The sequence below is a fragment of the Palaemon carinicauda genome, chromosome 22 (assembly GCF_036898095.1).
Source record: "Palaemon carinicauda isolate YSFRI2023 chromosome 22, ASM3689809v2, whole genome shotgun sequence".
NCBI classification, from domain to species: Eukaryota; Metazoa; Arthropoda; class Malacostraca; order Decapoda; family Palaemonidae; genus Palaemon; species Palaemon carinicauda.
Genome location: NC_090746.1, coordinates 54,383,823 through 54,402,462, shown reverse-complemented (window position 1 = coordinate 54,402,462; position 18,640 = coordinate 54,383,823). Strand labels below are relative to the sequence as shown.

The following is an 18,640-nucleotide window of genomic DNA, read 5'->3' as shown; positions in this document are numbered from 1 at the left end:
ACATTACATAAACTATTTCATTACTAACTGCACTCACAGTACCATTAGACATGAATATGGTAATTTCCTGTTGTTTATATCATTCTTCAAGGTATTAGATATATAAAACTGATATTAATTAAAGAGTACAGTACTTCAAAATAATTGAAATAATTGTAGACCTTATAAACCAATGAAATATTAAAATATTAATTTACATTCGCAATGGGATATTCTAAATACAATAAAATTCCTTGTGACATACACAGGCATTCTGGTCAGCAGATTGTTAACTGGGGATGTAGAATCGGTTGGAAATATTCTTATATAATTGTAGTCATTTAAGGTCCAAAGTTTCAATCGTGTTTTAATGATACTTCTATTATTTTTATTTAGTTCTGAATTTTATTTTTCAAACTTGAATAAAATGTAAAATCCTGAATAATAAGGATTCATGTTTTTTAATTAGTTAAATAAAATGTAAAATCCTGAATAATAAGGATTCATGTTTTTGAATTTAGTTACAAAAAGTGACTCAAAGTTACAGCACATCACAATGATATAAGAAAAATAAAAAAATTCTCTATGTTCAGCATTTATTTATAGCTTCTATAAAAAAGCCTTGAGCTAATTTTTGTTTTTAGGTGACATTTAGTTATAATATGGAACAGTAATGTGATTAAAAAAAGTTTACAATGGTGTACAGCTAATACTGTATTTCAATACTAGACTATCCACTACTGTTTTGCAATGCGGGTTAGTGTACTTATTTTTAACAAAGGAGTAAATACACTAACAGTTACAGTATGTCAAGGCTTTGGGTTATATCCCTAAATGCCAAAAAGACATAAGCCAGCTATTTTTACCTCAAAGGGCATGTGCTGTCTTATTAATTTTGAAAAGATTGTGCCTGAAGTATTTTATTAATTCTTCATTGATAATGTTTGATAATGTAATAAAAGAAACTTTGTTTAGCTAGATGACTGCACATCAAAAGTACTTTATCACAGAAAGAATGTATGTGAGAAAAATTAATTAGTTAGTTGTTAGACATAAGGAAATAATATCCAGTGCAAATTATCAACTTTTTAAAGAATTTTACATATTAAGATCAAGTAGCTATAGGAATTCTGTATATAATTGTCGCTTACCTCTATTAATATATGTTGACACTTTCTAGTTAGGGCAATCACTTGACTGAAAACTTGAAAAAAAATTTAAATTATTGGTTAAAAAAATGAGAGGAATATCAGTGAATAATTATAAATCGAGTAAATGAAGGAATTCTTGTTACATCTATAGTTTAGTTAGCTTAGCTAGCAATAGGAAAATCAGCTGTATTATCAGTGGAGAGTTGGCATATGAAGGTGGGTTTCTATATTTCTAACCCAAATTATGTTGAACTTGTGAACTTTCAGGCTTCTGAACACACTGGTAACACATCTGGTTTGTATGGTGGTAGGCTACTATATAATGATGATGACTTTTTAATATATTTGTAATGAGCATTGGGGTGTAATCTTTAGGGTTTTTTCATCGTCTCCATTTGACCTACTTGACTACATCCATGAGTATTCGAACATTATTTCCACCTTACTGTTTAACTTCTTGTACCAAAGTATTTTGCAATATATACAGATAATACCAAGACAATAAAGAATACTCCCACAATTTTAAGATATTCATGTATACTGGAACGGCTGTTAATTTACTTCTGAACTTTCATGACATACTGTTTACACTCAAACATTTACTTACTACAGTAAGGTCCCGAATTATGCGAGAATTTAGTCAATCAATGGCCCTGCATAAATGGAAAATCGCTTATTTCGAAACGCACAACAGGAATAACTCCACTAGGCAAATGGCAACTTAAATAAAAAAATTTAAAATGTTTTAAAGTTTTAATAACTTGAAAAAAGTTAGAAAGTACAACTAGGATCAGTGTAAATCATGCTTTTCCTAGACAATCCAAAAAAAAAAAAAAAAAATACATCTAAAACGGATACCATTGTTTTGTTTACGTTTGTCTGATGATCATAACGAATAGACGAAGTACACATATGTTTTGAGTTAGTTTTTGCAGTAACAGCTATCTTACTAAGTATTGATTATATGATGATTTTGTTATTGCTAATGTTGTTTTACTTAATTTTTCTTAGAATTTGAAATAAATGAATGTGATTTATATAATGTTTTTCCTAAACACACCACCTAAAACAGAAACCTGTTTGTTTACTGTATGTTCCAGCGTCAATCATAATGAACGACGAACGCATGAAACACAAATGATCAATGGTATTGAACTTTTAGTAAACATGTTATTACAAATATTTTTTTATTTACCGTAGTACGTAATATAAATTCTTACATACGTAGCTAAACAGGAAAACCATTTTGTTTGCGTTTAATCAACAATGGCAAACTGCCGCGAATGACACTGATAATTTACGATAATTCTAAACTGATACGAAGGATAATTGTCCATCCCACACCCAAAATACTTTTCCTGATTTCAGTTATAAGCCGCTTTCATAAATTATCAAATTTATTTTGGAACCATATGTAAAGAAAGAGAAGAAAGAACTAGACTTCTTTTTAAATACATTTATCGTGCCCTAAATGCTATGGCACACCCTAGTTGATCGAGAAATAAAAATAATTACCGGCTCTCAGTGAGTATTTAACTGAAACTTTTGTAAAGAAAAAAACATTTCATTTGTAAGAGAGAGAGGGAGATCTGAGTAATAATGATTTTAGTTATAAATGTATTAAATTAAAAATATGATAGGATATGTAATATTAACTGTTTAGATGTTTTGAATAATTTAGGAAATAGTATAGTGTGTACGAAAATTCTTGAGAGCAACAGCTAGCTATCAGCTGATCTGATCACAGTCAAAAGTAAAACAAAAAGAAGATAGTAAATACTTGATTGTTAATGTACACTCGAAATTCAAAACAAAAATACGTAAATGTTTTCTTAAAGCACAATTAACTATCTGAATTGCAATTTTCTAGAATGCAATGATGTTTCCTTAAAAAACAAAAAAATAGGGGTCTGCTGACAAAATCGGATGTTTTAAGCTACAACTGGAAATGGATTTGTACACGGTATAATTTTTTTGTCATATTTAATCAACACTTTTTAAAGGAAACAAATATTCTGGTTTCTTCTACTACATGTAAGAGTTGTATAGCACCTGTGAGAGAGAGAAAGTGAAAATGAGTGTGTGTGTAAATCTATGTGACAGAAAATATTGCCAACTCGTTATTGAAAGTTTGGCTAATCACCGCCGATAAATGAACCCAGCTTACATTTGAAAACCTTGAACACCCATAGGGAAAAAAAATCAAACTTTTTATTTACCGTACAAAAACAAAAATAATACTTTAATATACCATTATTAACACCACCATTAAAATTATGATAAGGTTAGAGAAAGATAAAGGTTGCCAAGAAGTAACCACAACTCTGTTTACATTTTGTCACTTGGACTCTCACAGTTAAAAGTTTATTTCATTATTGACATGGAATTTTAACTTTAATGGGCTATTTATTATGAAATTATGTTAATAAAATGTAAAGTAAGTATAGTTGGGTACATATATTACCGAGCACCGTACCTTGTCCTACCAATGTACTTGAAAAGACAATAGATTTGATATGTTTTGTAGTGCTTTACTCGCAGACTTTGAACAGCTTCGCAGAAGAGAAAATTTATTTTTGAAAACTAGTGACCAAACAAATGGGAAAGCTCGTAATTCAGGACCCGCATTGTACCTACTATGGAGATGTTGAACTGCGCTAAATTCTAATTTTTGATTAATAAGGCAGTGTTAAGTGTATTTAGTTGACAATAGAAACTATGAATTGATGGTTTAGGGTCATCCAGCAGATTTTTAGCCTTTAGCAATTTTTGTAGTTAATCCTATATTGCCCAATGATTCTTTAATCGCCCCATAGAACTAGTTATGATTATATAGTAGATAATTTACATGTACGATTGTGTGGGTACATCGTAAAATTATGAAATTCTTGGCTTTCTAAACTAAGCCGGTTTCCAATACAGATAATTCTAGTTTTAATTTTCTGTACTTTGTACAGTATGTCTTGCAAGCATTCTCTTTTTGATTGAATATAAATACTGTACTATATTTCCCTTTATCCAACTTTCAAATCTGTCAATCTAATTTTTATTGGCTCGCACAAGTTTGTGTTTAAAATTATAAAATAAAATTAAAAGAAAAAAAAAAGCTTAAATGATGATCAACTTCCCTGGAAAGATTGGTGGCATTAAATTCTGCTGCCTCTAACTTTGGGTTCTAATTATTTTCAGTAAAAGGGCTTAATAGAATAGAGAAGTGATAAATTTACTTGGTCAACAAAATATTGAATGCTTTAAGCATCAAATGTCTTGTTCCATTGGCTAACAATTTTTTGTTATCATTCATTAGCATCCTGTTGTAATTTATATAGAAATAGGTTGGCCAGGCCATTGAGATACTACCACTAGAGAGTTATGGGGTCTTTTGACTAGCCAGATAGTACTACATTGGATCCATCTCTCTGGTTACGGTTCATTTTCCCTTTGCCTATACACTCACACACCGAATAGTCTGGCATATTCTTTGTAAGGGTAGAAGAGACTTTAACTATGGTAAGCAGCTCTTCTAGGAGGAGGACACTCCAAAATCAAACCATTGTTCTCTAATCTTGGGTAGTACCCATAGCCTCTGTACCATGGTCTTCCACTGTTTTGGGTTAGAGATCTCTTGCTTGAGGGTAAATTTGGGCACGCTGTTCTATCATATCTCTTATTTCTCTTAATCTTGTTTTGTTAATGTTTTTTATAGTTATAAAGTGATATTTATTTTAATATTGTTGCTCTTTAATATTATTTTTCCTTGTTCGCTTTCCACACTGAGCTATTTTCCCTGTTGGAGCCCTTGGGCTTATAGCATCCTGCTTTTCCAACTAGGGTTGTAGCTTAGCAATTAACCCTTTTACCCCCAAAGGACGTACTGGTACGTTTCACAAAACCCATCCCTTTACCCCCATGGACGTACTGGTACGTCCTTGCAAAAAAATGCAATAAATTTTTTTTTTTTTTTTTCATATTTTTTATAATTTTTTGAGAAAATTCAGGCATTTTCCAAGAGAATGAGACTAACCTGACCTCTCTGTGACAAAAATTAAGGTTGTTAGAGCCATTTAAAAAATATATACTGCAAAATGTGCTGGGAAAAAAATAACCCCCTGGGGGTTAAGGGTTGGAAATTTCAAGAGCCTGGGGGTAAAAGGGTTAATAATAATAAAAATAGCATTATGTTTTTAAGCACATTTCAACTTTTCAGTTAAATTACCAGAAAATTTGTATCTAGCTTAGGAAGTAATAATATTGAGTAACTTTAGTATAAATTACTGCCAAAAATTGTCTGCATATGATGACAGTTGTAGATTACAATTGGAATTAATACATGTTTCAGATATGTATCATAAAACTATTAGGTTGCCTTCTTGGATTCCATATTTTGTAATAGTCTTTCACAGGTTTTTTCTTTACTTGGCTAGTTTTGGGTAATGGCAAGCTAGACTGCTTTCTCAGACAATGGGATAAAGGTTGTAAGTTCACAGGGTTAACAATATTTCAAGTTTTTTAATTACAAACTGCACTCTATTACTGGAATATTCTCTAATCACTCCTCTTTTTCTTTCAGGTGTGCAAGTTGCCTAGACTTAGTTTAAATGGTGTAAGATTCAAGAGAATATCAGGGACTTCAATTGGCTTTAAAAACATTGCAAGTAAAATTGCCAATGAACTCAAGCTGTGACTACAAGGAGATCTTGAACTAGGTGATTCTCTAGTAGAAGTACCATTAGGGCTTAACACAGCTTGATGTTAGTCCCTAATTCAGGTCAAAATGCAGGGGGTGCCTGACCAGTGATGTGTCTGGGTCACACGATTTTGTTAAGATTCAGGGAGTCAAAACATATTCCGAAACGTGCCTGACAACCATCTAAGTTGCTGGTGTTTAAGAAAGTTGTTGTAGAAATGGTTTAAACTTTTTTTATGTAAATGTTTAAATTCCTTGGCACCAAGCAAGTTTTCGGAGGTGTTAATGCGCATTTTCGTGTTCATGACCTGGACTTTGATTATTAGGCTCCCTTGTAGCTCACCTGACTCATTGATTAAGCTCATCCCTGGGAGCACCTGTCTTAAGAGCTCCATGGGCCTCCCCCCATTGAAGCACCTTCGGCTTGTTGGCTTCCCACCCTCACTCTCCAAAGCTGTCATGGACCCCTCTCGCTGCTCGAACTCCAGTTGCCTTTCAAGAATTATGATGGCCACGGGAATCATTTCTATTCATTGGAATAAGCTATCTTGACTCCTGACCAGTGATTTCGTTTCCTTATTCCTCTAGGATCAAGAGTGGAGCCAAGTAGCTGTTAATGCTTTCAAGAACAATTTAATAATGTGGAAGATTGCAAATTAAAAACAAAGTGTCTTAGTACTTACCCTTCCACCAGCACTGGCCGGATTAGTGTGGTTGTGTAGACGTGTGGTGATGTAAGAACCTCGTAGTGGCCTGAAATAAAGAGGTTTTATCACCCACCATATCATGTAATCTTCCCATACACTGTGTCCGAACCACACGTCTTGTGTAACCATTTCCTCAGAGGTTACAATCAACAGCTAACTAGAAAGGTTCTAATGGAACAGGTTTTCTTTTGTACATATTTGGCTGTAGGAATGTGGAATTCCAATTGCCCATTTTGTTATGTAATATGTAATTGAATAAATGAGTTCATGGAATAATGTACAGACTTGTAAAAATATTTTGGTCACATAGTTGGCTCCAGAACATAAAACCCCCATATCCTGGTTAAAATGCTGTGCAACATGTAGCATAAGCAGAGCTTTACTTCCAACAGCCCCATGCCTCTGTAGAAACCAAAGACTGGGGCCTCACTTCTGTTGTGCCTGGTTTATAAGATTTGAAGGTGTAGTGCAATGCAGTCTGCAAGTGTGAGCCAACGGTCAAGATGGTTTTTCTGCCATATGCCCCACCTAGCCTTGTTGTATATTTACCTCCCTCTGTTGTAAATGATGTAATCTACCGACTGATTATCTGTCAGCACCACAGATTTTTTTCTGTATATCCCTCTTCCTATTACCATGCCCCACTACTTATTTCTTTTTAATTTTCTTTCCTTTTGGCTACCCACCTTTTTAGGATCAAGGCATTGGTCTGATTCCTGTTTATTGCTTTTATTTTTTACTTCCATCCATTTTGTAGATATGTTTCTTTGCATTACCATTGTCATGATATTTTAAACTACTGTAATCATTTTCATCTTGATTATACTTATATAGTGGTGGCAGTTAGGTAATAATTTCCCCTCCCCATTTTTATTTCTTTCTGGGAATATAAGCATGTAAATTCATAGTTAAAATATTTAATAAATTTATGAGAATCATATGGACCACATATTAAGTCTTTCTATACACATCCTTGGGCTTTAATCCATAATTCTCATGCCTGGTGCATCTAAAATTTGTCATTACATTTATCACAGGCAGTCATCATGGTCATTACAATTATAGTATTTGTATGTTTTGCAGACCTAATCAAACGAGCTTGTGATGTAAAAACTCGGGGATTCCAATGATGCAGATTTTTTTAATACATGTTATAATTCCAAACCCACCAGTGTAACGTGAGTGGTGAAAAGACATGTTTTTTCTTTTTCTTTTTTTTTCTATATAGTATTCATGGATTTAATGATTTATTTAAAGATGCTGCAGCATATGTTCATTCCTGTAATTAATTGTGTACATATTCAACCAGTAGCCCTTGAAATACAGTGACAGTTCACAACCTTTGTTTATTTACAAACCTTGTGCCAATGGCAGGAAGATAATCTCGTATCAAGCATGTCACTTGTGGCTATCTGTAACAATAAATAAGTTTCAAATTATATGTTAAGGGTAAAAATTACTTAAATTCTGGCTTATCTAATTCATTCAGCTTTTATTCAGCTCATTATCAGGTCACTAACTTAGTGTACAGTAATTGGCCATAGCTAGTCAAGTTACTTATAAGTTTTCATACAAATAGAGCCATTATTGGCTAAAATGAAGTACGCTGTACTCTTGTACAGAGAAAAGAATAACTAATCCAAAAAAAATTACCTTATATTTCTGCGCATAAAACAACCTCCAGATAAGATGAGGTAAAAAATTAAGAGCAAATTTTAATGAATTTATGTAATATCGGCTGCATAAGATGACTGGTGAAATACAAAACAATCAAGTGTACTGGCTAGCTTTTGGTGTATACAGTACTTGGAAATCCAAAATAAATTAAAGATTTTGTATTGTGCTTTTGCTAAACATGCCACCTAACAGAGGCCGTTGCTTTGTTTACATTTCATCGCCGATTATGACGAGCAAATGAAAGCATTTACACGTGTGTAGGTTAGCTTTTGCAGCAACATATATCTCGCCAAGAATTGGTTATTTAATAGTAATATTTTACTTGATCCTGAGATATTCAAAAGAGCCATTTCATATGTTTTACCAATAAATTCCGCCTAAAACAGAAAGCATTTTTGTTTATGTTTGTTTCGTTTACATATGCAAGTGATGTTAAGAGCTAGTAATGATGTTATTACAAATACTGTAATTTACTTGCCATATCCCTGAAAGTTCCTACAAGTCGCAGTCAACAATGATGACAGTGTGTGAAAAGATGGAGCAAGATTGGAAAGAGGGTAATTCAAATCATGGTGAATTTTTAATGAAAAAACAATAGGCTAATCTAAATTTTATTACTATCATTACTAACGATACCATTAAAATTATCTAAAGGTTAATGGACGAGAAAGATGAAGGTTGCTGAGAACGCAACCATAATTCTGTTTACATATTATCGGCTGGACTCCTATATAACAGTTGATTTCATTATTGTGGGATATTTCCTCAAGTAGCCTATTTATCAAGAAGTCATGCTAATTATATGAAAGGTAATATGGTTTGGCTACCTTTATCATCAGTTATTGTACCAAGGACTTAGGCTATTTTATCAATAAACATCACTTGGAATTCAAGGTGTGATTTTCATATCGACCGTGTAAGTCAAACCCCATTTTCATGGTTGGATTTTAGGGTCATCTTATAAAAGGAAATATATGGTAACACTAGTGGTTATCAAGATTATGTACCTACCAAACTGCTAGCAGCTATTAACCTGACGTAATCTTTGGAATGGTGAATCTGTGATAATGTTGTGATTTGATAACTTTTTTTTTTTTTTTTCAAATGTCATATTGTTGTGATTGCATTTTCTGCGTCTATTAAATTCATGTGAAAAAACTGAAATTTTGATATAATTTAATTTTTATGCTCGCCAGATGTTCATATTGCTGCTTCTCCATAAGCTCGGTTTAATTGACAATTTTCAATATCAAACTTACCCGATGATCATATAGCTGCATCCCTGCTGCCCGACAGAAAAAATCTACGGGAGGAATACGCCAGCGATCGCTATACAGGTGGGGGTGTACATCAACAGCGCCATCTGTCAAGTAGGTACTCAAGTACTCGATGTCAACAACGAACCAATTTTCCCTCTGTCGTGCCACAGGCAAGACCTACTAAATACGCCGTCCCTAACTGGATTTGTTTTCACGATGATTTGGTGAAGTACACTATTCCAGTTTTGAGCTTTCGCTATGCAGGGTTTTATCTTCATTTCAAAACTTGAACTCGTTTTAGATAGATTTAATTATGGTGACGAAGAGAGTATGGACTCTCTTTCACTTTTAAATGGCCGACCCTTCCCTTAGACGGAAGTGTTGGTGACGAAGAGAGTATGGACTCTCTTTCACTTTTAAATGGCCGACCCTTCCCTTAGACAGAAGTGTGTTTAGGTTTTTGGTAATTTGCTTAACAAGTTATAGATCTATTTATTTTATAACTCTCCGCCTTTATAGGCCTCTTCGATTAACTTTCCATTTATTATAAACTTATAAAAATTAATTTTTATGTTTGTTTATATGCGACCTTTCCTAATAGTAGGCGGTCCTTACTTGGAACCGAAGTTAATTAACATTGAGCCCGTCATATCGTATTTACCTTTTAAGAATTTAATACTTTTTTAATTTTAATGTTTTATGAAAGAATTTCTTTGATAGTCTCGTACTGTTTTCAAAGATGAACTAACGTTTAGTTTAGTCTCCGCAGTTGTTGACGTTCAGAACGTTCAACTTGCGCTCTATCGTTACGATAGAGAGAGAGTATTTCACGGTTTCACGTTGCAGTAAGAGTAAACCGATTCTAGCGTTTCGTTCATTCTTTCTTAGTTAAATGGTTTAAATTCTAAATAAAGGAACTTTTTATTTGGGAAACCTTTCAGTTTTTTCCTTTATCAAATAAAATGTTTTAACGATATATAATTGGGCTCTTCTCTCAGGTTCTAAGTCAAGAGAGAAGAGAGAGAGAGATAGAGACGGAGGGAGAGAGAGGAGAATAAACGTTTCGTTCAAGCGGGTAACGTTGTTCTCGTTTTTTACTCTTCTCCCTAGTCGCTGTAGGGGAAGAAGGTAAAACGTTTCTAGAGTTTTATTCTTGTTCCCAGGCTTTATGCGGTGAGAGATTTTAAACGTAGTTTATTTGATCTAGTGTTTAGTCTCTTTTCCAGCCACTGAATTCTTTATCTTTAATTATGTTTTTCTGTTGCATTGTAATACTGTTTTCGCAATTACTACCTTTTAATGAAGGATAGGATTGCGTGTTTCAGATAGAAATCAGTTAAAAGTTTCGATTTCAGTGAAATAAGTGCTAACAGAAAATCAAAAGTGATAAAGTGATTTGCGCAAAGTGTTACAGTGTTGCGTTCGAGGGTTCGTCTGTTCGTGCCAGTGGTTCACCTAGTCCGATACCTCTTACAAGCTCCCAAGCCCAGGGGAGAAGTAATGTCGAAGGACTTATGGGTTCCACAGGCCTTGATCGACGAACAGACGTTTCCCTCCGTGGTTTCGGGTGTATCTACACACGTTGCCGACGTGATCACCCCACCCACACAAAGACGAGAGAGCCCATTTATTCCTCGTCTGCGGAAGAGGTTTCTCGCAGAAACCATGGACCAAATCTTGCAGCTTTTTTAAGTGCAAGTAGGTCCCTTCCGCGCAAGTCCAACAGCCTAGGTGTAGCCACTGGGTCAGTCCGGACTCGCTGCAGTCATCCGACGACTGCACACCTTCCGAGAGAGGCAAGGTGGTACCGCAACAGGCAGTAACTCCGTCTGTTGCCGCACCAACTGTTTTAGACCCTCAGTCACAACGGACAGTAGCTCCGTTTGTTGCCGTCTTTTATAGACCCTAGTGGTCCATGCTGCAGATATGCAGTCTCAGCTTGCTTCCTTCATGCAGGAGTATCGTGCTGAGAAGGTTGACACTGCACCTGTTAACCTACAACCTGCCACGGTTGTGCGCTCAGCAGATACTGCGGCTGCCTGCTCCCACACTCCACCTGTGAGAGCTCCACCGATGCGCAGTCGATCCTGCCAGACGCATGTTCATGCTGCACCCTCCGTTGACATGCGTGAGCTACCGCATCAGCAGTGGGAAGGTGCTGTCAAGCTGCCGTGTTTTGCCGCAATGCGGCATGCTCCGCAACCCACGGCAGTCCCTCCCACGCACCAGCACTCCGCTTTTGTTGTTGCCAGCTTCCACAATCATTCTGCGGAGAAGGTTGACGATGCACCCGTTGGCCTACAGCCTGCCACGGTTGTGCGCCCGGCATGGCTGCCTGCTCCCACACTCTTGTTGTGAGAGCTCCTCCACCCATGCGCAGTCGACCCTGCCAGATGCATGCTGACTCCCACAGACACACGGAGCACTCCGTTGCCGTGCGTGAGCTACCACAAGCTGCCGTGTTTTGACACGGTGTGTCAACCTCCGCAACACACTGTGGTTACCGCCACTCGCCCGCAGCAAACTAGTCAGTCAGGAGTTGAGGCTTCCCCACACAGCTTTGGTTGTTGCCAACTCACAGACTGTCAAAACAGTTACATGACGTTGCCTTCTGGTGTGCTACTAATACACCAGTGCTGTATGTCCTCACGCACCTGTTGGGGTTGGCAGTTCAGTTTTTGACAGTTCACAGACTGTCAAGCAGTTTCATAACGTTGCCTTCTGGTCTGCTGCTTATGCACCAGTGAAACCCTCACTGAGATAACCTAGCTTTTCTCGGACATGGTTCCTGTAGATGAGAAAGTGCTGTTCTCCCTCCTTCTGATATTCCCTTGAGGACTCTGTCATTTGGAGAGGAGCCTTAAGCTGCTTAGCCTCCTATGGACTTTAATTAAAGCATAACATGCTTCCAGGGAGGGTAAATGGTTCCGCTTCAGTCGCTAACCCCGTCTGTTGCCACACCTGCTCCCATAGACCTTGGGCTTTGTTGCAAGACATGCAGTCCAAGCTTAGTCCTTGATAGAGAGTTTTTTACGGAGAAGAACCTTCTTGCCAACAACCTTCCTACCGGTTGGTTGTACGCCCTGTTGACGCTGAGGTATCCTACTCACGTCCGCCAGTTGAGATGGTTCCTCCACCGGTGCGACCCAGTGTGGGTTGCCAGTCGCACGTTGACGTTAAGCGACTCTCGGAGGTGGTTGTGGACGTTCAGTGTGTCACTGGGAAGACGTTCAACAACCAGCAGAGCTGACTTGTTGTGACGCAGTGCGGCAACCTCAGCAACCCGATAAGGGGTTGTCTGCACAACCCAGACAGTCTAGACAGTTTCGGGTTGTCGCTGTACTTCCTCGCTTCCCCATGGTTGACAGTTCACAGACTGTGCAGCAGTACCATGATCTTGTGTCCGGCTCCATCACGCATCCACCAGTGCGACCGGATTCAGCGAGTCAGACGTTGCCCACTCCGTTGCCGTTTCCTCATCAGTTTCGGATGAGGAACCCTCTGATGAGGACATGGCTGAACAAGACGATCAACCCCCAGCTCTGCTATCCATCCAGAAGATGCTGAAGAAGGAACACGGCCCTGTCAGGCTGTGGATGAGTCTGGTTAGGACACCGTCATCCGTGGTTCAATTGGTGTCACTTGGAAGACTACACCTCCGTCCTCTTCGATTTCATCTAGCTCTTCACTGGAAAAGGACAAGACGCTAGAAGCGGTCTCGATCCCGGTTTCCGGAAGATAAGTCTGGTCTGACTTGATGTAAGGACTTTATCAACCTTTGACAGGGTCTTCCCCTGACTGTTCAGACTCCCAACCACGTTCTCTTCTCAGACGCATCGGACGTAGGCTGGGGTGCGACCTTAGGCGGTAGGGAATGCTCGGGATTATGGAACTCGAGTCAAAGGACAATGCATTTCAACTGCAAGAAGCTTCTGGCAGTACGTCTGACCTGGAAAAGCTTCAGGTCTCTCCTTCAAGGCAAAGTAGTGGAGGTGAACACGGACAACTCCCTGCTTTGATGTACATCTCCTAGCAAGGAGGGACCTACTCTCTGACATGGTACGAGTTTGCAAGTGACCTCCTCTCCTGTTTTACAGGTCTAGCCTTTTCACTAGTAACAAGTTTCTTCCAAGGCAACTTGAATGTCTTAGCAGATTGTCGCAGTAGGAAGGGACAATAATTCCAACATATTGGACCCTCCACAAGGATGTATGCAAGAGACTTTGGGTCACCTGGGGCCAGCCAACCATAGATCTCTTCGCAACCTCGATGTCCAAGAGGCTCTCAATACTTTGCTCACCTATCCCGGACCCAGCAATAGTTCTTTTAGATGCCTTTCGACTAGATTGGTCTCATCTAGATCTATATGCATTCCCTCCGTTCTAGATTGTCAACAAGGTACTGCAGAAGTTCGCCTCTCACGAAGGGACAAAGTTGACACTAGTTGCTTCCCTCTGGCCCGCGAGAGAATAACTTACCGAGGTACTTCGATGGCTAGTAGACGTTCCCAGAACTCTTCCCCTAAGGGTGGACCTGCTACGTCTGCCACGCGTAAAGAATGTACTCCAAGGCCTCCACGCTCTTCGTCTCACTGCCTTCAGAGTATCGAAAGACTCTCGAGAACTAGAGGTTTTTCGAAGGAGGCAACCAGAGCGATTGCTAGAGCAAGGAGAACATCCACCCTTAGAGTCTACCAATCGAAGTGGGAAATCTTCCGAAACTGGTGCAAATCAGTATCCGTATCCTCGACCAGTACCTCTGTAACTCAAATAGCTGACTTCCTCTTATATCTGAGGAAAGAGCGATCTCTTTCAGCTCCCACTATCAAGGGTTACAGAAGCATGTTGGCATCAGTCTTCCGTCACAGAGGCTTAGATCTTTCCAACAATAAAGATCTACAGGACCTCCTTAAGTCTTTTGAGACCACAAAGGAGCGTCGTTTGGTTACACCTGGTTGGAATTTAGACGTGGTTCTAAGATTCCTTATGTTAGACAGGTTCGAACCACTTCAATCAGCCTCCCTGAAAGATCTCACCTTTAAGACTCTTTTCCTGATATGCTTATCCACAGCTAAAAGAGTCAGTGAGATTCATGCCTTCAGCAAGAACATCGGATTCTCATCCGAAACGGCTACATGTTCTACATCTTGGTTTTCTAGCCAAACACGAGCTGCCTTCTCGGCCTTGATCAATATCGTTCGATATTCCAAACTTATCGTATGGTTGGAAATGAACTAGAAAGAGTATTGTGTCCTGTAAGAGCTCTTAAGTTCTATTTAAACCTTTACGAGGCCCGTCTGAAGCTTTATGGTGTTCAGTTAAGAATTCATCTTTGCCTATGTCAGAGAATTCTTTATCCTATTTTTATCAGACTGTTTATACGAGAAGCTCATTCCCTTCTGAATGAGGAAGACCAAGCTTGGCTGAAGGTAAGGACACACGAAGTTAGAGCTGTCACAACTTCCGTGGCCTTTAAACAAAATAGATCTCTGCAAAATAGATTCGACGCAACCTATTGGAAAAGCAAATCAGTGTTCGCGTCTTTTATCTTAAGAATGTCCAGTCTCTTTACGAGAACTGCTACACTCTGGGACCATTCGTAGCAAAGAGTGCAGTAGTGGTGGGGGCTCCACCACTACAATTCCCTAATTCCAGAATCTTTTTAATCTTTCTCTTGAAATATTTTTGGGTTGTCCGGAAGGCTAAGAAGCCTTTCGCATCCTACTTGATTTGGCTGGTGGTCAAAATCATTTCTTGAGAAGCGCCTAGATTAGAGGTTTTGATGAGGACCTTTAGTATGGGTTGCAACCCTTCATACTTCAGCTCCTAGGAGTCGCTCAGCATCCTATGAGGATCGCGAGGCTCAGTAAGGAAGACGTACTTAAAAAGGCAGAGTAATTGTTCAAGTCGTCTTCCTTACCAGGTACTTATTTATTTTATGCTTGTTATTTTGAATAACTGCTAAAATGAAATACGGAATACTTAGCTCATAATGTCAACTTGTTATGCTGGTCTCTACCCACCCCCCTGGGTGTGAATCAGCTATATGATCATCGGGTAAGTTTGATATTGAAAAATGTTATTTTCCTTAGTAAAATAAATTTTTGAATATACTTACCCGATGATCATAAATTAAAGGACCCACCCTTCCTCCCCAATAGAGAACCAGTGGGACAGAGGAGAAAATTGGTTCGTTGTTGACATCGAGTACTTGAGTACCTACTTGACAGATGGCGCTGTTGATGTACACCCCCACCTGTATAGCGATCGCTGGCGTATTCCTCCCGTAGATTTTTTCTGTCGGGCAGCAGGGATGCAGCTATATGATCATCGGGTAAGTATATTCAAAAATTTATTTTACTAAGGAAAATAACATTTTAACAGCAAGATTTTTAGAACTGAAAAATAAAAACCCACTTTCATCTCAATAAAGACATGACCTTAGTAAAGGGGGAAAAGGGTGCGCACGAACATGAACATCAGGCGAGTATAGAAAAAAGATATCTTATTAAAATAAAAATAAAAATTCTATGAACCTCCACTGATGTCCATAATGCTGACTCCTACACTGCAGGAGGTGGGATGGGATGCCAGTGAAGGAAGAGATAAGATAAATTTTAAGTAAAAGCAATACAGTATACCATGGTCAAGATTTCCTGACCTGGTCTAGATTACTAACAACAAACCATCTTAAAATACAGTTTGAAACACTGTATGAGACTCCAGATTGTTTGCTAGAGGTATTGAATATACTGAGACTATATAGATTGCTCCAATAATAGTTCTTGATCTAGATGATACTTTAGATTGATTCCAAATCGATTATTAAATTAAAACTATGTATATTTGCTAATAAGAGTTATATGTTAACTATAAATGAATAAGACCATGGCCCTGCAGCCACTATACGGCCTAGAGCCTAGCAATAGTCCTAAGCAAACAAAGATTCTTTAAGTTTGCCTTGGTACGCCATTGAAGTAGCTGTACTGTACTACAAATATCGTGTACCTTCACTTTTAAGCCTTTTAATTATTAGATTTTGGATCTAAATCTTTGTGATCTCCTGTGATCAAACTTCACACTAGGAATGACATTGCATTTTTTGGTCAAATGGTGAATAGGGACCTTCATCCCACAAAACAAATTAAGGACACTACTTCCAATACCTGTAGTTTTGTCCAAATAATACTAAATGGCTCTTACTTAACAAAGAACCCATTTTTCTGCTGAAATTCTTTCATCCATTTTTTAGGGAATTAAGGCAAACCTATGCCTAAAAACATTTTTGACTAAAGGAAGACAAAATCATCTTGTTCTGCAAAGCCTATTCTGATAGTGTTTGTAGTTCACTTGGGCAATTAGGTTGAGTGTTTTAGCAGTAAGATCTTCAAGAGAAAGGTATTTAAAAATTCTGAACTTTTATATACTGTAAAATCACATCCTAATTACAGAAAATTTACCTTACTCCTGGAGGTCTTTCAATACTCAATCAAGATGCATCTGATATAATACCTAAAATGAATAGACCTATTACCAGAAGCTTTATCACATAATAAAGCATGGGGTATATATCCCTTAAAGGCTTGAATTAGAAGTTTCTTGAAATAACAAGAGAACCATACAAATTTTAACTCCAAAACAACAGTACTCTAGTGTTAGTCATTAACAGAGACTTAACTTTGCACCTATGAAAATGAACATCCATTTCTCTGATATACATTATTGGTTCACTTTTTTTTTAAACCTAGAATAGAAGGCTTTGACAACCCTTTATTTTTAGGAATATGGTGGATAGTCTCAACATGGTTAGATGTAGCTCAGATGGGTTGGATGAATTGACTTTGAGATGGGCTGTTTAAGCAGATTGGCTTTGCACGGCCACCTTCTTAAACATTCCGACAATAGGAGCCACAGATCTGTGAACCATTAAAGGAGCCGGAAAAGAGTTATAAGTGTCATTGTGCAGTTCACAGTCCTGAATTTGTTCCATACCAGCCAAACTGTGAGAATAAGAAAAAACAAAGAGCATTTATTTCACAAGAGGAGCACTAAAATATCTAGACTAACATCCCGGGGACAAGAAGAGACTTGGAGGTACTTGCATAATCAAAACGAGGGATATATGGATCCAGGCTACCATCTCGGTTTTGAGCTTCGCAAGTTTTATAGTAGTCTAAAAGATTGGATAGAAATCTAGGAGAGGAATGTTTTACTGTTGAAGAGCAGGCAAAGTAAATACAGAATTTGAAGCTCTGTAAGAAATATCTGGTAGATACCATGTACTAATAGACTTTACTGATTAGTGCAATAAAACCATCAGTTACCACTTGATAAATTAAGGTTTGAAACAGGGTAGGTTAGGCCGGAAATATTACCCTGAATCAAGAGTTAAATGAATTTCTTAGCTATAACAAAAGGAGTTATTGGTGTCAAATTTCTAATATAACAAAAACTAAATGAGGCTATAGTAAAGGCAAAGCCGAGAGTGGTATTATTATCATTATTATTATTATTATTATCAGTTGAGTCCCTTGTCAGGCTGGGAGGAACGTAGAGAGGAGAGGTCCCCTTTTCTGTTTCATTTCTTTGATGTCGGCTACCCCCAAAATTGGGGGAAGTGCCTTGGTATATGTATATATGTATTATTATTACTAGCCAAGCTACAACCCTAGTTGGGAAAGCAAGATGCCATAAGCCCAAGGGCTCCAACAGGGATAAATAGCCCAGTAAGGAAAGGAAATAAATAAACGATATAAGTAATGAAAAATTAAAATAAAATATTTAAAAAAACATTAATAACATTAAAACAGATAATTCATATATAACTATAAAAAGACTTATGTTAACCTGTTCAACATAAAAACATTTGCTGAAACTTTGAACTTGTGAAGTTCTACTGATTCAACTACCCGATTAGGAAGATCATTCCACAACTTGGTCACAGCTGGAATAAAACTTCTAGAATACTGTGTAGTATGAGCCTCATGATGGAGAAGGCCTGACTATTAGAATTAACTGCATGCCTAGTATTATGAACTGGATGGAACTGTCCAGGAAGACCTGAATGTAAAGGATGGTCAAAATTATGAAAAATCTCATGCAACATGCATAATGTTGTGCCTTCCTTCTATAATCAACAACCCTAATCTTTTCTGCTTGAATAAAATAAAACCATTAGAAT

The 18,640-nt window shown here is 37.6% G+C and overlaps 1 protein-coding gene across 27 annotated transcripts in view; it reads left to right on the top strand.

The window, feature by feature from the left end:
• The window catches only part of LOC137616448 (MAP/microtubule affinity-regulating kinase 3-like), a 272,442-nt gene extending 264,969 nt beyond the window's left edge, over positions 1-7,473 (top strand). For 23 of the 27 annotated variants that reach the window (XM_068346208.1, XM_068346220.1, XM_068346214.1 and 20 more), the window contains one exon: positions 5,701-7,473. In XM_068346208.1, coding sequence (XP_068202309.1) covers positions 5,701-5,814 — 114 coding nt within the window. In that variant the 3' untranslated portion in view covers positions 5,815-7,473. The remainder of the gene's footprint in view (positions 1-5,700) is intronic. The other 4 variants (XR_011039431.1, XR_011039430.1, XR_011039429.1 and 1 more) reach the window with 1 other exon arrangement.
• The last annotated feature ends 11,167 nt before the right edge of the window (positions 7,474-18,640 follow it).